General features: G+C 35.8%; 1 protein-coding gene across 8 annotated transcripts in view; it reads right to left on the bottom strand.

Annotated features, from left to right (window-relative positions):
• Positions 1-2148: 2148 nt before the first annotated feature.
• Positions 2149-19560, bottom strand: part of LOC116170258 (protein FAM13A) — a 28867-nt gene continuing 11455 nt past the window's right edge. Inside the window, exons 1-6 of one of the 8 annotated variants that reach the window (XM_031486513.1) lie at positions 7730-7866; positions 5048-5338; positions 4758-4823; positions 3549-4705; positions 2955-3170; positions 2149-2898 (exon numbers count right to left, since the gene is read on the bottom strand). In XM_031486513.1, coding sequence (XP_031342373.1) covers positions 2515-2898; positions 2955-3170; positions 3549-4520 — 1572 coding nt within the window. In that variant the 5' untranslated portion in view covers positions 4521-4705; positions 4758-4823; positions 5048-5338; positions 7730-7866 and the 3' untranslated portion in view covers positions 2149-2514. Of the gene's footprint in view, positions 2899-2954; positions 3171-3548; positions 4824-5047; positions 5339-7729; positions 7967-14836; positions 14943-19197; positions 19376-19560 lie in introns of those variants that run through there. The other 7 variants (XM_031486509.1, XM_031486511.1, XM_031486512.1 and 4 more) reach the window with 7 other exon arrangements.

The raw sequence follows: 19560 nt of genomic DNA, 5'->3' as shown, positions 1-19560 counted from the left end.
ATTACGCCGATATCATTAGACGAGACGATCACGATAGTTGGCACCTGGTGTATTTTTGATAACCAAAAAATTGCAATTACAGACACTGTGGTAGCAATCAAACACGAGTTGTAATTCCACTTCTGACACCACTTGTTATGTACGATACTTGTAAAATACGAAAATATAATTCAACATAATTACATTTATTGTGCACTGTCATTTTTACATACATATATACATGAAGTTCTCCCGGTACGGTAGGTTCCGTTACCAATTATAATAGTAAAATTCCCTAATACATTACACTGATGCCAATCGTATTTAGTTTCTCAGACAGTATCATATGGTCCTTAGACTCTTTCCTTCTCTAAGATATGGTCAATAGTATCGAATGCACGAGAGATGTGAAATACCGCTAACACAACTTTACCATGGTCCAGTTCATTATGAACTACCTGGGTAAAGTCTATTGTGGCCGTTTCAGTGGAATGGTTTTCTCTGAAGCCATACTGTACTGCGATGAGCTTAGTAGGTTGTTGTTATTCAAGAACAGTGTCAATCTCTCGCAGACTATATTTTCAATAATTTTGGAGAAGATGGACAGCAGTGAGATCGCGCGGTAGTTGCCTGGATCCAGTGGATCCTTCTTTTTGTGCACTGGAACGACTTTAGAAGATTTCAGTTGGGAAGGAAACTTTCCACATTCAGTTGATATGTTGATTAACATGCTAAGATAATGGGCGAAGGTAGACCGGCAGTCCTTAATGATAGCGATGGGAACTTCATCAGGTCCACACGATTTCTTGTTACTTAGTGAGTTTATGACGTTTAGAACACTCGTTTCTGAGACGGGAGTCATGAAAAACGAAACAGGGCACATATTGTTGTCGATAACGCTGCAATCTCTGGGGAGCGTAAAGTTTGATCTAACTAGCTTTTCGATAGAGTCGACAAAGAAATTACCAAAATAGTTTGATATTTCCTGTGAATCTGTAATGATTAGTCCATGCGTATTACGTATGGACAAGTTACCCCTAGTAGGGTTGTTTGACCTTCTACGTACTATATCCNTGTGAATCTGTAATGATTAGTCCATGCGTATTACGTATGGACAAGTTACCCCTAGTAGGGTTGTTTGACCTTCTACGTACTATATCCCATAGCGTTTTTGACTTATTCGAGGAGGTATGTATCATATTGGAGTAGTATTTGATTTTCTCATCTTTAATCTGCTTTTCCAGGTGTCTCTTCATTTCTTTGTAGGTGGTGTTAAGATTTGGATTCGCTGAAGTTTTACGGATCCAATTTAGGTGTTTAAAATGCTTAAGAGTCGCGTACAGCTCCTGTGGGTATTGGAACTCCTTTACCGAGGATTTGCCGTTCTTCACCGATCGCGTTTTACTGGGGAAGGCTACGTTAAAACACCACTCAAAGGTGCACCAAAATTTAGAGAAGGCAATGTCAATGTTGTTGCATTTCCCGATATCTACCAGTGAGCCTGTAAATAATGTTTTAAATTCGGATATGGAAGATTTGGTAATCTTCCGCATTCCCGTTTGGGGTGTTTGTTTATAATTCGTACACATAGGGTTTAATTTCCAGCTACAGATTTGTGCCGTATGATCGGATAGGCCAGGATCAAACACGGAACAGTCCTTTACGGAGGAAGGCGGTAAATTAGTGATAATGTAATCTAGGGCGCTGCAGGTGTTACTGGTAATTCTGGTAGGTACAACGAGTATAGGTTGAAGGAATCCGTCACGTCAGTTAGACTTTTGAGGTTACTTGTGCGAGATAAGGCATAGTCGGCATAATTCCGAATACCAAGCACCTACCTTTATATGTGGTCGTTTATGTGCATACTGTATTGCGTCACATTAAGCAACTTTAAAAAGCGGGCAATGTGGGTTCCAAGACCGGTCTTTGTCCGCTCTTGCTCCCTTCTGGCTACGGCCATGACATAATTGCACTGCAATTGCTCAACGGAATCACACTTTTGATGGGGGAATCAAGAGATCCAAAATTCACACTACGGGGTCGAGTGTTTGGACGTTTTCCCAACGAAATTGCTGAATGTATAACGATAAATATACATGGTTGGTAGCTTTCAGACGAAGTAGTCCACTGCTCAAACTCTGCTGCAATCAAATCTGAATTAAACACAAATTGTTAATCGTTTCTTTATTTAAATATAGTAATTGGTAAAGGGACCCTAAGGTTTTAGATACACCAACTATAACGAGGCGTATAAACTTAAACTGAACCTTAGCTATATCAAGTATAGTTCAAGTAAAATAGTAAAATTCTCACTAAGTCAATAATGATCAAAAGTTAAATAGTTCCAATATCAAATCTATCATATCGCTCTAGGTAGATACATAATACTCAAATATTGTTCGTCTTCCTAAAAGGTAATTAAAACATTACCTAAAAATGCGAAAATTCATGAAATATGTCTCGCGCGTCAAACAGTCTAAATAAAAATAGCACCTGGGCTGAACACGGCAAAGAAAAAAATATCAAAAAAAATATCTAGGTCTTTTGCTTAGCAATTAAAGCATCTAAAAGTCTTAATTTAGCTTTCGTTTTCTTGTAAGAACTGTAAACTGTCGACATCAGAATTTTATCATCTTTTTGTAATTTCCTTCCAGTTTTGGTTTGCATTTCATTTTCGAATTCTTTCAAAGACCTTCTCAACTTCTTTTTCTCCTCGTTCATGTCTTGCTGTTGCTGTAACAATTCGTTCAGTGTCAGAGTGTGGAAACTTTCTCCCAATGAAATATCAGTGTCGCTATCTGTACTGGCAGATGGATTAAATTTGTCCGTTTCGGTTTCGGAAGTTTGTGGGGTTGAAGATACAAAATCCATTGTTTCGTGTTCGTGGATCGTGGCTAGTTCGTTCACGGCGCTGGTGCTCTGTAATAGGCAAAAGACGCGTGTTACAAGGGAGTTTAAAAATTGATGCAACGTACCAATGAAATTTTAGCCATCATTCGTTTTAGTGTTCTGTAACGATCGTAAAGCGGTCGCACTAAATCGCGATCACCTTTTGTACTGGGACGACCATGGAGAAATTCTAAATACAGCAACGCTTTTTGAATTGCAATTTTTTCATCAATAATTTGTTCATTTGTCATATCTTCTATCTCAACGCTGCGTTCCGATGTTATCCGCTTCTCACTTAATCTCTGGCGGGAAAAAGAAACATGGTTTAGCTACACAGGATGCAGATAATTACAAACATTGATAAAGCTTATAAGCTACGCAACTCAAAAACATGACCGCCCGACAGAAATTAAAAAAAACAGTTCAGATTGTGATTAAATATCGTGTTCAAAAAAATGATTACCAAAAATAGTAAATTAAATTTAAGGGTAAATTCCATTAGGAGTACTAAGAGAAAATTGGAAATCTGATTAGAAAAGTTTGAACGAAGCATAGAAAAAATTCCAAAAGGTCCAAAGAATAAATACTTTGAAAGTCTGAAGAACCGGATAAATCTAATAGCTAAAAGAATGTGAAGAAACAAAACAAAATTGAACTAGGAAATTTTTATTTATGCCTACCTTTTCAATTTCCGCTAAAGTATCATTAATATTTAGTTCCGGTTTTGGGGAGGTACAAACATTAGCATCTGGAGTAAAAGTAGTTGTAGTAGAACTAGTATCGCCTTTTAATTGTTTGTACTCCCTTTTAAACTTGTTCAGCTCCGTATATAACTTTCTTATGTTTTTATCATTCATTTTATCCGCCTGCGACGATTTATACCCGTAAGTTTGCTGAAACTCTTCATCGTAGTTTTTTATTTTGCGTTTCAGCGAGTTGATTTGCTTCGATAGTTGCTTCAGTTTCTTTTCCATGGGCGTCTTTGGATCTTTGCCTAGTGAAACTTTTGTTTGTTGAACGTTGGGGTCCAGGTATATTCGATTTGTAATCATAATCGAGTTACGCGGCGACGATAGCAGTCTGTTTGATGCCACCAGAAGACTCGGCAAGGTTTCTGTTTGCTCTGTTAACTCTTGACTCGAACTCGACGGCATTGGTTCTGAGGAGTCGATCTGTTGGTGGAGTGTGGTTAAATCCAAAGTGGATGCAACTGGTGTGTGTACTGGACTGGGTGAGGGATCTTTTTCTTGTTGATGGTTTGATGTTAGTAATTCAGTTTGGTTGTTATTATCAGAGTTGTTTTTGCGAGTTTCAAATGTTTCATATCGGTTAATGTCGTTGTTGTTGGTACACACAACACCATTTTCTTTTGTGAAATCATCCTTGTTAATTCGATGTTTAGAAACATGCTTACTCTTGTACTTCCGCCCGTGGTTTAATCTTCTTCCTCTTTGAGCCATAGCTGGCGCAAATCTTTCATGCCATCTACGTCTTTCGTGTTCATAGTCATCATAGACCAGTCCTTCCACGTATATACTTTTAGGGGGCGAGTATTTATCGTTTGCCTCAACCAATGAAATGACAATGGTGTCGTTGTGCTCTTGAAGTGGATGAGCTTTCTGGAAATCTTCGTGACTAACAACGCGTCGCATATCTTTTTTGTCATTATTCTTGATAGGTTCGATAGGTCTCTCCTCCGAATTTGATCTGATCACCTTTCTCTCTTGAGAAATGGAGCCAATACTTTCTTGCCGTTCTTTCCGCTTTCGCGCCTTGGCCGCACTCTTGGCTTCCTCAAATGTCGTCGGAGTTTGACTGTGTGACTTTCTTAAAGTGTCTGTAATCATCCGTTTTACTTTTCCAAATCTGGTTTCTTGTTCCTTCCGCACCTCTTTACTTTTGTCGTCTCTTGCGGTTGAAGTTTTCATAACGTCTTGGTCTACCATGTGGCTGCACTAAAAATTTCAACAGTTACGCAACAGTACTTTCGTGATTCAATTTGGGGAGTTGTTGCAAGGAAGCTCTACAAATACGAACTAAACAATAAGCTTGAGGTTACTACAGAACAAATGAAGGGAAATAATAATAGGATAACGTTTAAAACGAGCAAGAAAAGGCTTCTACCACACATAAATAAGTTTAACTGGCACATTTACAGAAACAAGCATAGCTCACTTACACTGCACTCCCTTAAAAGAGAGCAAAAACGTCGAATGTTTCGCTCAATATCGAAATTGACTACAACAGCTATGTGTATAAAGCGATATTATGAATATTATACGCTATAAGAAACAGTTACAAAGTTAAGCTGGATATTTATGTAATAGGATTCATATCTCTATCTCGACACATTGCAAATCTATGGCTGTTTTAAGAAGTGGGTCGTCACCAATCGCAGCTTTAGCATGTGGCTGTTAAAACCACACGACGGCGCTGCCCCTGGTCGCACACACTCGACGCTGTATTTAAACTGAAACAAAAGAAAATGCCGTTAGCATTTATTCGTGTTTTATTTCTGACTTAAAACGAGTAGGTTTGAACATAATTTATATCAACTATTGTGATTTCCTATTAAACACATATCAACGTCGTCTTATAGACGTTATTTCGGTTTAAACACCTAAAATAATGTACAATTTAGTACAGTAATCTGGGGGTATTTACGAATAATATAATGAAATTGCGTGTTTTAAATTGGGGAATCTGGGCGTTTGCGATAAGAGATTTTGATATCGGACGACATTTAATTAACGCACGTGTTTTTATCGCTGTTAGAAGAGGGATAACCCTTAACGATGTGCGCTTTATTTTCGGCTAAGCGGGGACGTGTTTCTTCACAGCCGGTGTTATCTAAACTAATTTTAATTGGCGCATTTGTGGTAAATACCGAAGGAGCGAGATTATTCTATAATGGAAGTGGTGTTCTCTTAAATACTGGAGACAATGAAAAAAAACTGGTGGTTTGCGACGGTTGAGAAAAAGCGTGAGGCTTTCTGTAGCTCTTATTATCAAAGATAAAGGTGTATATCGTTCGCAACCAACGATCATTATTGTCATCGTATTCAACAAACCAATTAAGATTTATGTGTTAAAAAAAGTGAAGTTCTGAAGTTTTCAGAGTTTATGTGTGAAGATAAGTGTTTATCGTAAGCTTGTTTACGACCAGATTACTTAGATTATTTAAAAAGAAAAACTGTAAGTAAGTGTCTTATTTGTCAAATCCCTGAGTGCGGAGGTAATCTGTTCAAACAAGCTTTGCAAGCTTTCTTTCAGAAATTTTGTTTAATGTTCGTGTCATGTGTTTGGAATTAAAGTTTGTCATTGTCAATCAATTAATTGTGTGTTTATTCGAACCCATTGTGCGACCTGGTAAGAGTTTTCATGTCAAATTTTTCTTCTCGTGTCCAAGAATTGTGTCAAGTGTTCATGAAAATTTCTGTTCCTTTGAAAGTTGATCGACGCTACCGAGTCTGCCAAATCCGGTCAAGGTATTTCAATTTTTGTTGGGTTCGAAAGCTCTTGTTAATTGGAAGACGAAGGCAAATTAATATTTTAGAATTTCCCGTTAAGTAATGTCCTATGGTAATTTACTACGAGCATTAAAACTGCAAGTTAATGTAGGTTTACGCCGATATCAATTTTGATAAGCGACCTTTATGCCGGCCGAAAGAATTCCAATTAACAACAAACCTTACTGGCCTATCGTTTCAATCCGGCCAATTAAGTATGTGCAATTAACAGTAGCTAAATAAATGTGTTGCAGTAAACGTTATCCGAATGGGGCTCTCAAAAGAAGGGCTCTTAATTTAAATGCTAAGACCAATTACACTCTTGTCCGCACACCGCACAATTAATTAAAGAAGTTTTAATTTTTGGACATTCTTATCCGAATACGCTGTGTCGGCTGGAAAACCGTCGATCCCTCCATCGCATAGTCGAATTTTATAAAAGGTAAAGCCGTTGTTTTTAGCGGAGATCTTTTTTGGCTTTTGCATCTTGCCAAGTACAGTAATTTTCAAACTTTCCGTAAATTTACTTCGACAACCGCACCGCATTTAAATCATAGTTCTTTTTGCCTTTGGTGTTTTAACCGGAATAGGTAAGTTACGTTTCGTAAGTACCGTAGTTTTGAGCTTTTCTATAAATGTATTTTGCATTCCTTCTCATAATTCCGACTTTAACCAGGGGCAAGAATTTGAAGAACCGGAAACGGAAAAACGGAAGAAAAAAATGCAGGACTCAAAGGAACCGAAGGACTCCACACCTTTTAAAAACCTGAAAATCTTGTGGTTTGAAGAAGTCAAAGAAATGGAAGCATAGTAATTTGATGAATCCACATTTCTTGTTCTACCTCCGACACCCGGAAGGACAAATTGATAGACGCCCATAAATCACCACCTATAAACCTATAATTGAAGAATTATTCAAGAGAAAACATTGAAAATATTTTAATGAAAAACACAATCTGAATAATTTCAAAATGAAGAATTTGAATCATTTGAAGATTCGAACACACCGAAGCGAAGAATCTAAAAGATTTCAGAGAATGTGAAGAATCTAAAAATCGGCGAGATAAAAAGGAACGAAAAAATCAACAGATTCATACGAAACATAAAAAACGAAACTTGAGTGGAGCAACTGGAAGATCTGTATGTCCATACATTTGAACGCACGGAGAGACGGACAAACATTACAATTAACAACCTTATAAAGCAGTAGGCTACCCGTTTCTACACTTATGTTAAATAAACAGATCCTTTGTTTTATAAACAAATGGCAACTGGTTTCGGGTGCAAAAGTGAAACGTTTTTTTGTGAAAATGCATCTTAGGCTAGAGAGAATCTAAAAGTACTGCACTTACCAATGCACAAGCGAACTTCATAGGAACGTGTTAGGAAAACCGATTCACCATGTAAAAAAAGCATTACAACTAACTCAAAATACTATTAGTAAAACTGTACCTGAACAAACCGTAAAAACATCCTACTACGATATGGTATCAACTTTCCTGCAGATAAACACTTTTACAACTGGCTACTCTGAGCAGCGACTACAATCGTGTAAGTCACATCCAGCAGTTATCGCACTGTTTTATAATTTTTGGAATGCAAGCGGAGTAAATACAATATAAATAAACGATAACGATTTAGTTCAAACCAGATTTATGTTTACTTTATCTCGCAGCATCAAGCGGATTTTTTAAAAGGTGTATCCTAATCTCTCGAGCAAATTGTGGAAACTGGGACGATTTTGAATTATGTATTTCCACCACCAAAGCGACGCGTCGAGGACCTTTTCCAAAAAAGTTACCATTGATATTATAATTGGTATAAATAGATGTAATGTATTTTTTAATACATCTTGGCCAATCTGTTAACAACTAATCAACATCAAAAGGAAGGACTTCCTGGCAAAATCTTAGCAAATGGTGGGTATTTGGCAACAGAAAGAAACCGGGTTATAAATTCGGTTAATGGTGTCTAAATTCGGGCCAAGCTTTGGACGAGAAACCGCTTTATAACTTTTGTGAATGTTTTCGTTTTTTGAAAAATAGATGTGATGATTTACATTAAAAAACAAAACCGAGTCGATCGAGTTGAGATTAATTGGCATGATTCAGGTAGAACGCCAGCATTTTTGGCATGTTCAAATTTGTAAGTGCTTGATAATTCTGTCAATACAAAATGCCAACTGCGTATATGCGATTTTTCAAGGGACTATGCCAAAATTAATAAATCTACGGCTCAACGAATGTCAGTGTATTTCAATAACCCATTCTTTTCGCCCGTTTGTGTCTACCGTGCCAATATTAAACCGTGCAATGGTTATCATATCCAAACATAGAATCAAGTTCATTACACTCTACCAAAAGTAAGCTAGGAGATTGTATCTACATTCTCTCAAAGTTGGGAAGCGTCATGGCTATGACAACAAATGGATTACTCCGTCGAAAAATAAAATTCCTAGCAATAAAAGCACAAAGTCCGCTATCGTAACGTAACATAAATTAGATAATAATTCAAAATCAATTGCTGCGAAACACGTAACAAAGTCACATGGGGAAACTTAATTACGTGACATACCTAACCCCAACGTCCACAATGAATCGCTTTAATTTAATTTAGTTTGAAGTTAAAGCATTTGAAGCACGACATCGCGAATAAGAAATTTACCAACTTAAATACGGCTTTACGGATTAAAAATGTTCCAAAAGTTGCAAAATTTTGAGTGATTTGACACACTCAAAGGGAATTTCAAATAAATTCCATTCGCACATTAATCAGCTAGAAAATTCCAAAATGTTTCAAACAAGTAGAAAATGATTCTAAAAATTAAGATTGAGGACACCAGATAGAAAAAAATATACCGAAAAGAAATTCCAAATGGCATTTAATAAAGTACCGACGGTAAATTTTCATATAACGGTACCGATCGATCTACAAGGTGTTATAATTTCACGATTAATTTACAAACACAAAATTCAAATGCGAACTAACAAAACTACATAATAAAACCAAGAGATTATCCAAATAAAGCCAGGGCCTACTGGACCATTTTACATTTTTGTTTCTTTCATTTAGCTACCAAAAATTGACTTATTTTTTTTCTCGTTAGCTGCCACGGATACGAAAAAATTACAGGAGACCTTTAAAAAGTTTCTAAACAAACCAGAAAAACAATATCTTATTTTACAATCTACCAGCGGCGAAAAAAAAAGTTCAGGGGTAGAAAATGGCACATGACCTCTAAAAAAACATCCCCCAGTAGATTCTCACTACCATTTACATAATCAAGGTTGTAAGCCCTTCAGCGTAACATATTCCAAATTTGAGCCAAATATCTCAAAAACTGCAGGATACCTATAAAAAACAAAATCGTGAAATTTAACACCCTGTAAATCGGTAACTAAGCGGACCTATGCTTTTATGAACTTTTAATCATAAAATAACACAAAGAATTGGTCCCTTTCGTATTTACATCATATATAGGAACACCCTGTATAACACAGAAAACCATTGCTTTTCATTTTAACATTTCCCTCGAGATTTCCCTCACTTCTCGCTTTATTTAAATTGATTTTTGGCGACGTTCAGTCGTTTCATGGACTGATGTTATTTAAGTTTTTAAATTTAGATTCCTTATCTCTCTTATCTTGTGTAATTTCATTGTTTCGCGAGCCATTTCGAAAGACCATACTTTGCCTTCATTATCAAGAAATATTTTTATATCAGGATTAAAAGTAATACGTAATATCAATCGAGATAAAATGGACAATAATTACTGTGAATCGATTCAAGAATTATGTCAAAATTATGAGCTAACGAGCTTTCACGCTTCCCGTCTGGGGTCACTTTTAATTGTATCCGAATTGCTATAGAGGGTCTAGACTCAAGAGAACGTCAATTTCTACAAAAATATAAAACACAACTAAATATAGCTGTTCCTGCTGATTCAACGTGTTTTAATTAATACGATGTGCACCTACGCGGTGTGACTCATTCATATTACTTTCGCAAATATAAATAATTTCCTGAAAAAAATTATGAGAAGTAAGGAAAAGCTGACGGGATACAAGTTGACTTTGAAAGAAAGAAGGTACAGAGTGCCGAGAATAAGAGGACGGCAGAGGAGGAGGCAAGATTAAAGGGCGGCAGTAAGAGAGGAGGAGGGAAGAAACGGAAATTTAGAAAGGAGAAAGAGGACACGAACATTATGTTCTGAAATGTGACGGAGGTAGAAAACAAAAACGAAATTTCTAGAAGAGAATAGGTACAAAGTATAGCGCGATTTATGGCAATATGGCTGGAACTTCGAAAGATCACTAATATGATCAACCAATGGAATATTTATAATGAACAAATGGAGGCGCGTCAAAAAACACTTGAACACGTCCATTGGTATTTTAGTTGCACATTTTCTGGCCAGATGCCAATACTAACTTTGTTATTTTAAATATAACACCATATATACCTATTATTCAATTTTTGTCATTCGACAAAACATTTTAGACAATATGTCAGGTACCGATTTCCGAAATCTTAAGCGTCTTCTTAAGTCGTCTTAAGAGGGGTCACCGTTCCATTATAAACAAGTGTAAGGACGCATTTCATGGTTCCTCTCCTCCCTATCCAGAAAATATTCCGTTGAAGTACTGCCAAATATTGATTTGGAAATGGGGCGGTGTTCCATCTTGCTGAAAGCATATTATATTGACTGGAAATTGTGGGTTTTCTGGATCAGGATATAAATTGTCATCTTTTTGTAACCGTGCTAGATAATTACAGCCATTCAAATTGATTTATTATCTGACAAAAATACCAAAATCATCAGCTCCTGAGTTGACTTATTGGCAGAGATGCATTTTATTTCCTGTTAAAATTGGAAAAATTCATAAAAGCTAACATCGAATGAATATTGGGGCTACTTTTCGACTACGGTAGATCTGTAGATTTTCACTATACATTTTTACGTCGCATTTACTACGTTGAAAAGAGAACAGGAAACATATTAAAATATGTATATCAATATTTGTTTATATTATGATGGTGAATAAGTATAAAATAGCCTGTTTTTTTATTTATCAATGCTTCGACCATCTTCCAGCCAACAGTAGATTCTTAATGCGAAATCCTTCAGTTTCAGAAATAAACCAATTTTGCGGGGTAATTTACAGAAGTGCACTACTCGAGATGAAATCCCTTTCGATTATAGAATGGCGGTTACGTAAACATCATCAACTCCCTTGGTGATTCATAAAGGTTGTACCAGCACCGAGACCAGCACGTAATGTTCATTCGCGAAAGGTAGGGGGTACCAAGCAAGTTTATGGTCGCTATAAACTCCTGCAAAAGTGCAATCGATATAAAGCGATTTTACGACTTTGGCGTGTTTCGATAAATTATTAGAATAACATTGAAGGTGGTATGCGGTTGCAAAACTGTTCCGCTACTTTTCAACTGCGTAGGATGAAATCTGTGATTAGATGATTTATTTACCGTAGAGACGTAAACTTCGGATAAGGCGCAATGATAAAGTCACTATCGTAGATTAGCTAAAAATAAGTGGTAATGGTAATATACTAATGACACAAAAAGAGATCTTTTTCATCAACTTCTCCTCAGCAAAAGTACAAAACTCCATTTTTTAACGTCTGACTAGGTCATTTCTTCTGCGCGCTCTTCGAAGCACAGCGTTTAGTCGTCTTTCTAACAAAATTGTTTGAAATCTGTTTGAACACGAAACCTATAGCTGGAATCATTGGTTAAATGACGTCCCCCACCCTTCACCTTATCTTTGACCATAGTCGATTCGATGTGAAAAAAAGGAAAGGCAGTAGCACATATCGAGGAGACCACTGATAAGATGAAAACATTTATGGTCGTATAGTTTTTCAGCGGTCTCAAAAAGAAAATGCGCGAACTTTGCACATTTATTAAAAACATTCACACATTGTACTAATCTGATGAATTTGCAGTTGGGAATTAAGATAAATGTTAATAATTGAAATTTTTCTAAAAACATCGATCAACATAATTTCATTTTTTCTTAGTATTTGGGTCTTTTAATTATTTTGTGGACTGTATTTGGAGTCTAAAATAGAATAATTTGAATCTGGCTTATAACGAAAGCTATATTTTCTGTAGCTGACCTTTTGGTGACTTCATCGGATCTCTAATGTTTTGTTTGTCATCAGAGTACAGCCATCATCTAACTTTTGTCTTTTTATTTCTTCCTTATGGCTGTATTTACGCCTTTTGCTTTCGTTTATAGCATTTAAATAAATAGTATTCTTTCTCGAGCACTAAAATTGTTCTATATTTATTAGTTTTAGTATTTTGGAAGGTACCGCAGCCTATATGAAGTAATTTGGCGCAAAATCGAATATAATCTGATGGTCGGTTCACTCGATATGCGTAACATTCGACATATCCAAGATGGCGATGATTTAAATCCGGCGGATTTTCTCCAGGAGGAATTTTTTTGGGAATTTTGGAATATAGCTATACTCAATATTTTCACCAATATTTACCTTGTTATCTTAAATGTCCGGGTCAATGTCTAATTATCCTACAGGGGAATCAGTCGTATCAACTTAATTAACTTTTTGACAACTGTAATCTTAAAAATGTCCAAAATCTTGAAGCACGATGCATAGTGGTTCTAGTAATCACCCAATTTTTTATGCCCGTTTTCCTTTCAGAAAGGTTACGTTATAGCTATAATAATTTTAAGAAACCTACTACCAATTAAATTTTTGAACATAAGACCGAGCATAAGACAATTGTGTAAGTTTTACATTGTATTCAAATAAGAAACTTTTTCGACAATTTTTCACGTGCTTCATAATTATTTAATTTGTTGGACGCCAGGATAAGATAATTTAAAATGCAAATTGAATAAGCGACAAGAAAATGACCACTGTGAGTGAATATACTAGCAATATCAAATTCTGATATTTTTGTGTTAGAAGTTTAAGGTGAATACTACAGCTGGGTACTAAATTACTTACTGCTGAAATTAAACCACCTCTGATTCACCCTAAGCTAAACATAGTCCACTTTCCCTTTAAATAGAATAATGAATCACTTCACAGAAATGTAAGGCATTGTTATGTCCAATAAGTTGGAAAATAGATTCGCCTTTCCGTGACCTACCAACAGAAAAAAGATTTTTTGTATGACGGCATGCTTTGTTAGAATCACTCATTTACTATTTAACTTCGAAAACAAATTAATACAACCGTAGATAAATAAATTATATGACCGAGAAGATACTTTTGGTGGAAGAGAACACTAAATATATCAATGTTGTTTAATAAAAGAAGAGAAGTTGGAACGGATAATAATCTAAAGCGACCAGTTTCGGCAACTTGCCATCTTCCGGATACAATGTCTTAAATTCCTGATTTATGATAAAGGTTTCATTTCGGAACCTACAACCATGGATCGCCACCAAATTATATTCTAGCCCTTCTGTTCTTCTAAAAAATTGGATTTTGAATTTTGATATTTATATACGTGATGTAACCGATGCGGTTGGCGCGGTGAATGCGTTTAGCGACTGCTAATCAGAAGGCTGCGAGTTCGAACCCTAGTTAGTAAAAAATGGATGCAAATAAACCAAACCTTTAAGACGTTTCGTAAAAGATATGACCTCTTGGATCTCAAATATTGTGATTCTAAATGACGAGCTGATTTCACCATACCCCAACATTCGTTGCTTGGAGACTTCATCACCACCGTGTGACAAAATGAAATTTGTGCCCAACTAATTAATGCAAAATTATAATTGAACCTTCCGTTCCACTTCTCGGTAACTTTTTTTACATTTCCTAAATGTGCACATATTTGTTGGCATCCAAAGTGATATAAGTATGCTTCATTGACAGTGTAATTTTCTATATTGAATGCGGAACGACGCCGACGGTTAGTTCTTCTGTGCACGTCACGCAAAGTTGGCATGCTTCCATCAAATCTGTTTCATAAATATCCTTCCGAAAAATATAGTGAACTATATGGGTTTTTGGGTAAATAGCAAAGAAGTAAACCAGAAAAACTGGAAGATTTAAGGAACCGCATGGATCACTCCCACAAAACTGCATGGTATCATATTGGCTACCTGGGTTTTTAAAATTTACGAAAATGACCTAACACTATCAACATCCGCACAATCTCCCATGTTGTAGGTTTGAAATATATTTTTTTCTAATTCCTTATTTTAAATCTAAAAAAACAGCTGAAAAAATGTGCCTATCCGGCTAAAGTCAAATCAAGGGATTGCAAAATAAAAAAGTACACAAAGCGTCGTAAAATTGTCATGATTTCGTATTGATAATGAGCTCTCACAGCAACAAAAAAATTAGCTATTCATTAAGTACCCAAGTACCCGTTGTAAGCCGTTGGGTTGATTGAATTTTCTTGATCTCACTTTAGCCAAATGAGCACTCTTTCCCTAAAAATTCACTTACTCAAAACGAATGCACATTTTTCTATCAATACACGTAGACTACAATATCACAAGTGCTGGTCTGTTTCAGTATGAAACATCTGTTGCACTTGTTCCCTTTCTACTAATTGCAAGTGGGTTAACGTAAGGCTCGTTAAACGTTATCGTCATGCGGAATACAGTAACTACCTGGCAACGGCGATGGTCACTCACTGCCAAAATAAGGATAATAAAATCATAATAATATTACCAGCTTTGTCACTTCCAAGAAACCTAATTCTTTTATATCTTCAGACGAATTTACTACCATATTCATTTGTATGTCAAGGTTTTCATAGAAGTTAGAAGATGATATAGCTACAACGTGGATAAGGATTTTGCTGACCAAGAAGCAGGCTTCATAGTCAAAGAAAAATCCTTAAAAAATAATGATATTATGACCCATATTTGGAATAACCAGAAGTTGTGCCTATAACCGATGCAATGGAGTCTCGAAAGACCCGACAAATTATTGAACTTTGATGACGTGTGGCTATTGTCCCTAATTTTTAAAGGGTTCTTCCTAGTACCAAAAGAAACTTACAATTGAGTGTCAAGTCTCTAGGTCTAGGACCTTCTGTTCAAGAGTTATCGCACGGACAGACGAAGAAACAAAGGACGAAGTTACAATTTCAACAATGTTTTAGCAGTAACTTGTCCGAGGAAAAACGGAACAGCCTGAACCAGAGTTAATGTGAAAACATCAAAATGGGTGTCAGTGGCGCCAGGTAGTGGACCCTGGCCCATCTGTTGTATTTCTTGGCCTCCCTTGACCCACCCTTGACAAAATGATCAACGCTCCCGTGGACAGATTACGAATTGCGCCGTGACTGCTGTCCGCAGATCGTCAACTTATTTCCCATTTTTACAAATATTCAATTAAATTCACTTTATTTTGGTAACATACACTGTGTCCAATATAAGGAAAACCGAAATTTGCCGATTTGGTTTTTATTTTTTTTTATGTTATTCAAACAGATGCAAAAAAACACTTTTTCATTGACACTTTTTGAGCTCTACCGTTGAGAGATTTTCGTTTCGGAGAAATCATCGTCAACTTTTTTATTACGAATACAACGACGTAACGCACAAAAAAAACAAAAGTTGGAACGGTTGATGGTGTCAACAGTATGGTACACCCGCGCGCATTGCCGTGCAAGAATACCTATCGGCCAAATGTCCTGAAAAATGTAAAATTTCTTCGATAGGGATTCTCGAGGGTTTCCGCTGAAACCTTTTTTTGCGGGTGCCGTCATCCTATTCGTAATAAAAAATACTTCTCAAGACAGTATGTACTTATTTTACGGGCCATACAAAAGAATACCCTCGATGATGAGTTCTGCGAAACGAAACGTTGTATTGAAAATCCCTCAACAGTGTCTTGTAGAGCTCAAAAAGTGGCAATGGATTTTATGATTTTTTCTGTAACTGTTCAAATAACATCGGAAAAAAGTAAAAACGAAATCGACAAATTTCGGAAGTACCTAATCGGAATTTTCTGGTTTTTGTAATGTGCATCTTTTCCCTAATAATTTGACCATCGTCGTATCTTCTATGGTTTAGGACATTCTCACGATGCACATCCTTATTTTAGACCCAGTGTATATTCACAACAGCTTATGAATATGTTGGTAAGTATATAGTAAAATAGATAAAAGTACGCACTTGCTTCTGCATCCGATATCCTTATCACTCACCTAATATCATTGAATAAAGATTCAGATTTAATTTAATTTAAATAGTAGGTACGGTATTGCTGGTTAGTAATAAATAGCGTATTTAGTTTTCGTACTAATATAATACTTGGTATCACTCGGGTATCACTTTTTGGGGATTTTTTGAGGACTCGAGAATGAAAAGAGACAGCGATGCCAAACTTTCGCCAATTGTTTTCTATGAGTTCAAGGATCAGTGCTATTGAATATGAGCCAGATTAAAAGTCGTGTTTGTAGCAATGAAACTCTAAACCTTCCCCATATAATTTTATTCTTAATAAGTTAAAGGCGACTATAGTTTCGGCGAATTGCGAGACCATCAGGCGACTAGAAAAGGTTTTACTTTAAATTGAACACTTAAAAAGCTAAGTACTTACTTTAACATTTATTAGGTAAGATGGAAAGAATCTCGGCTTGCTAGAGAAATTAATTATGATCGAGGATAAATTCACTTGTAAATTCATCATAAATTATGAAAATGGCTATGTCTGTACATGAAAATTATTCAAATGTTCTCATCTTGAATCCAAGAGGTGAAGAATGAAAATGTTTAAGATATGAGTAATCGGAAAAAGAATTTGGAGGCTAACGGCGGCCCTGTCCCTACGTTGACGTCCGCCATACCTTTGAATGCTTATAATTCGTACACAGTTTAAGAGTTTATTATTATTATTAGCTCTTAGCTCTGAGAGAGACACGTCAAGGAGTTTTTTTTTAGGAAAATACATATGACTTCTTATTTGCCTAAAAGTTCCCTAACGATAACGATCAATACGCATTTTCCATAAGTATAACAATGCTGCTTTTATTTGAAATTCAAATTTTCAATTTACAATACACCTGTAAATAGCTACAATTACAATTACAATAATCGGAATTTTTTCAATAGAATGTTGGCCCACTTGACCCGGGCGGTTTCGTCGCCTATGGTCCGTTCCTTAAACTACTATTAACTGGTCAGAGACTCAGAGTTAACATTTTGGTAATTAATTCCCTACAGCATGATAAAATATACCCGACTGTCCGCCCACCTTTTAAGATAGATACATACTTTTGACAATTACGTATTACACCGCACTCAAGTAAATATAATTACAAATAAATTCTATTTGCAAAGATTAACTTTTTGACATCAAGATAAAAAGTGCTCACATCTTCCCAAAAAATTAGTCAAGATAAACCGTTTCCACGTTTTCCACTAAAATTAGTTCTGATCGAAACGCACGTCATCATTGAAGATGTACTTATATAGTGTCCAATTTTTGACACTTTTATAGGGTATTTCCGTAATCATGTGTGTGCTATAAAAAAAGTAATATAGGCGTCAAATGTTTCAAAATAAGTATACGAGGTCAGCTAAAAAAGTTATCGGACCTAACCACATTTTAAATTTAAATGCAAGATCATGTACTTATATGTTAATCTAGAAAAATAGCATATTATAAAATTAAAAAAACAAATACAACAATTTTTTGAATCTTTGTTGGATTCAAGGAGAACATTTTAATATTTTCATACACGCACAGCAACGTTCCTTATTATAATTCAAATAATTTCAATATGGGCACTTGCAAGCTACTCGATATTAGAAGAAAAACCTTCGGGTTAAAAGTATATTAGAAACTATTGGAGACATTCGCATTCGCAAGTCGCATTGAACCGGGTCCCCTGGATACCCCCAAGGTCCGGGGTATTTACCCCACGCGTAAGGGCTCTCACCTCTATTAGCGGCCCTGGCGTGGAGAAAAGACAGGAGAGGTTTGCAATGTTACGAAATCATAACCAACATACCTACCTACCTACCTACCTACTAATTCAGTACCTACCTCCATTGAATTTATTATTCAATGCTACCTCTTTAAGATTTTGTTTACTTATTAGGGATTTTATCATCATCAACGTAAACTAATTTGTTTATTACATTAATTTATACCAATTATCAAGTATTCTTCCTTTAATAAATTAGTTGTTACACGAAAAATAGGTACGAAAAATATGTTTTTTTCCATTTTAAGGAAGGTCGTATTATATACATACCTAATACGAAGCAGTACAAATTAATCAATTTATTTATGTAGAAGAATAAGGTGTAAGCCTGCGAGATTTCAGTTTTCATTCATAAATCTACAAATTGTGGCATGTATTTACACAAGAACATTACAATTGGGGTTAATGAGACCCTTGTTTACGCAAACGATATCGCTTCCAACGTAAACAATTTGTATATGTTTGTGACAAACGTTATCAAGTCTGTGACTTTTTAGTCTTCCTAGTTTTTCTTACAAAATGCTCTGATTCATCCGAAGACGATTGCTTCTGGTAACGCACCGTAGTATGATGCCAGAACCTTATACAATTATACGAGCAATAGCAAACGGTCATAACCATAATATATTACTATAAACAATTTATTGGCGCAGTTTGAAGGTCGGGCGATATTTTTTCAAACGATAATTTTACATGACAATTGGCAAGGTAAATTCGTGGCAATTTATTATACGCGTCCATTTTTACACAACAATAATTTTATTGAGGTCAAAACAATAATAGCACTCAATAGTGGGAAAAAAACCACAAATGGCTTTAAATTACATTTCATGATTCATTGACATTCGCGCGTTAAACTTACCAGTCACATTAACAAGTTGGCACTAACTGTAGAGTTTGTTTTTCACACATTTTTATACCATGAGCGTATTAGAATCAGTGATGTGTTCCAAATATAACCATTAATTTAGAGACTGTGTGTTATTTATAGTAATAGAACGACTTGTAGGTGATCTAAAGCTAAACAATACAACTTACACACACGACGTACAGATTGTGAATGCGCCGCGGTGCCGCTTCCCTATTTAAATTAGGATTTTTTTAAAATAATGCTTATATTACCACTCCTACACTCCTCAAAAATCGCCAAATATTACTATTTCCTGAACTTGAATTGAAGGCTTAAGATCAATCGTCTACCTACATCTCGAATACAAGAAGTTTT

This window comes from Photinus pyralis, unplaced genomic scaffold (assembly GCF_008802855.1).
Source record: "Photinus pyralis isolate 1611_PpyrPB1 unplaced genomic scaffold, Ppyr1.3 Ppyr1.4_LG5, whole genome shotgun sequence".
NCBI lineage: Eukaryota > Metazoa > Arthropoda > Insecta > Coleoptera > Lampyridae > Photinus > Photinus pyralis.
The sequence above is the reverse complement of the archived record's forward strand: the minus strand, read 5'-3'. Positions and strand labels throughout refer to the sequence as shown.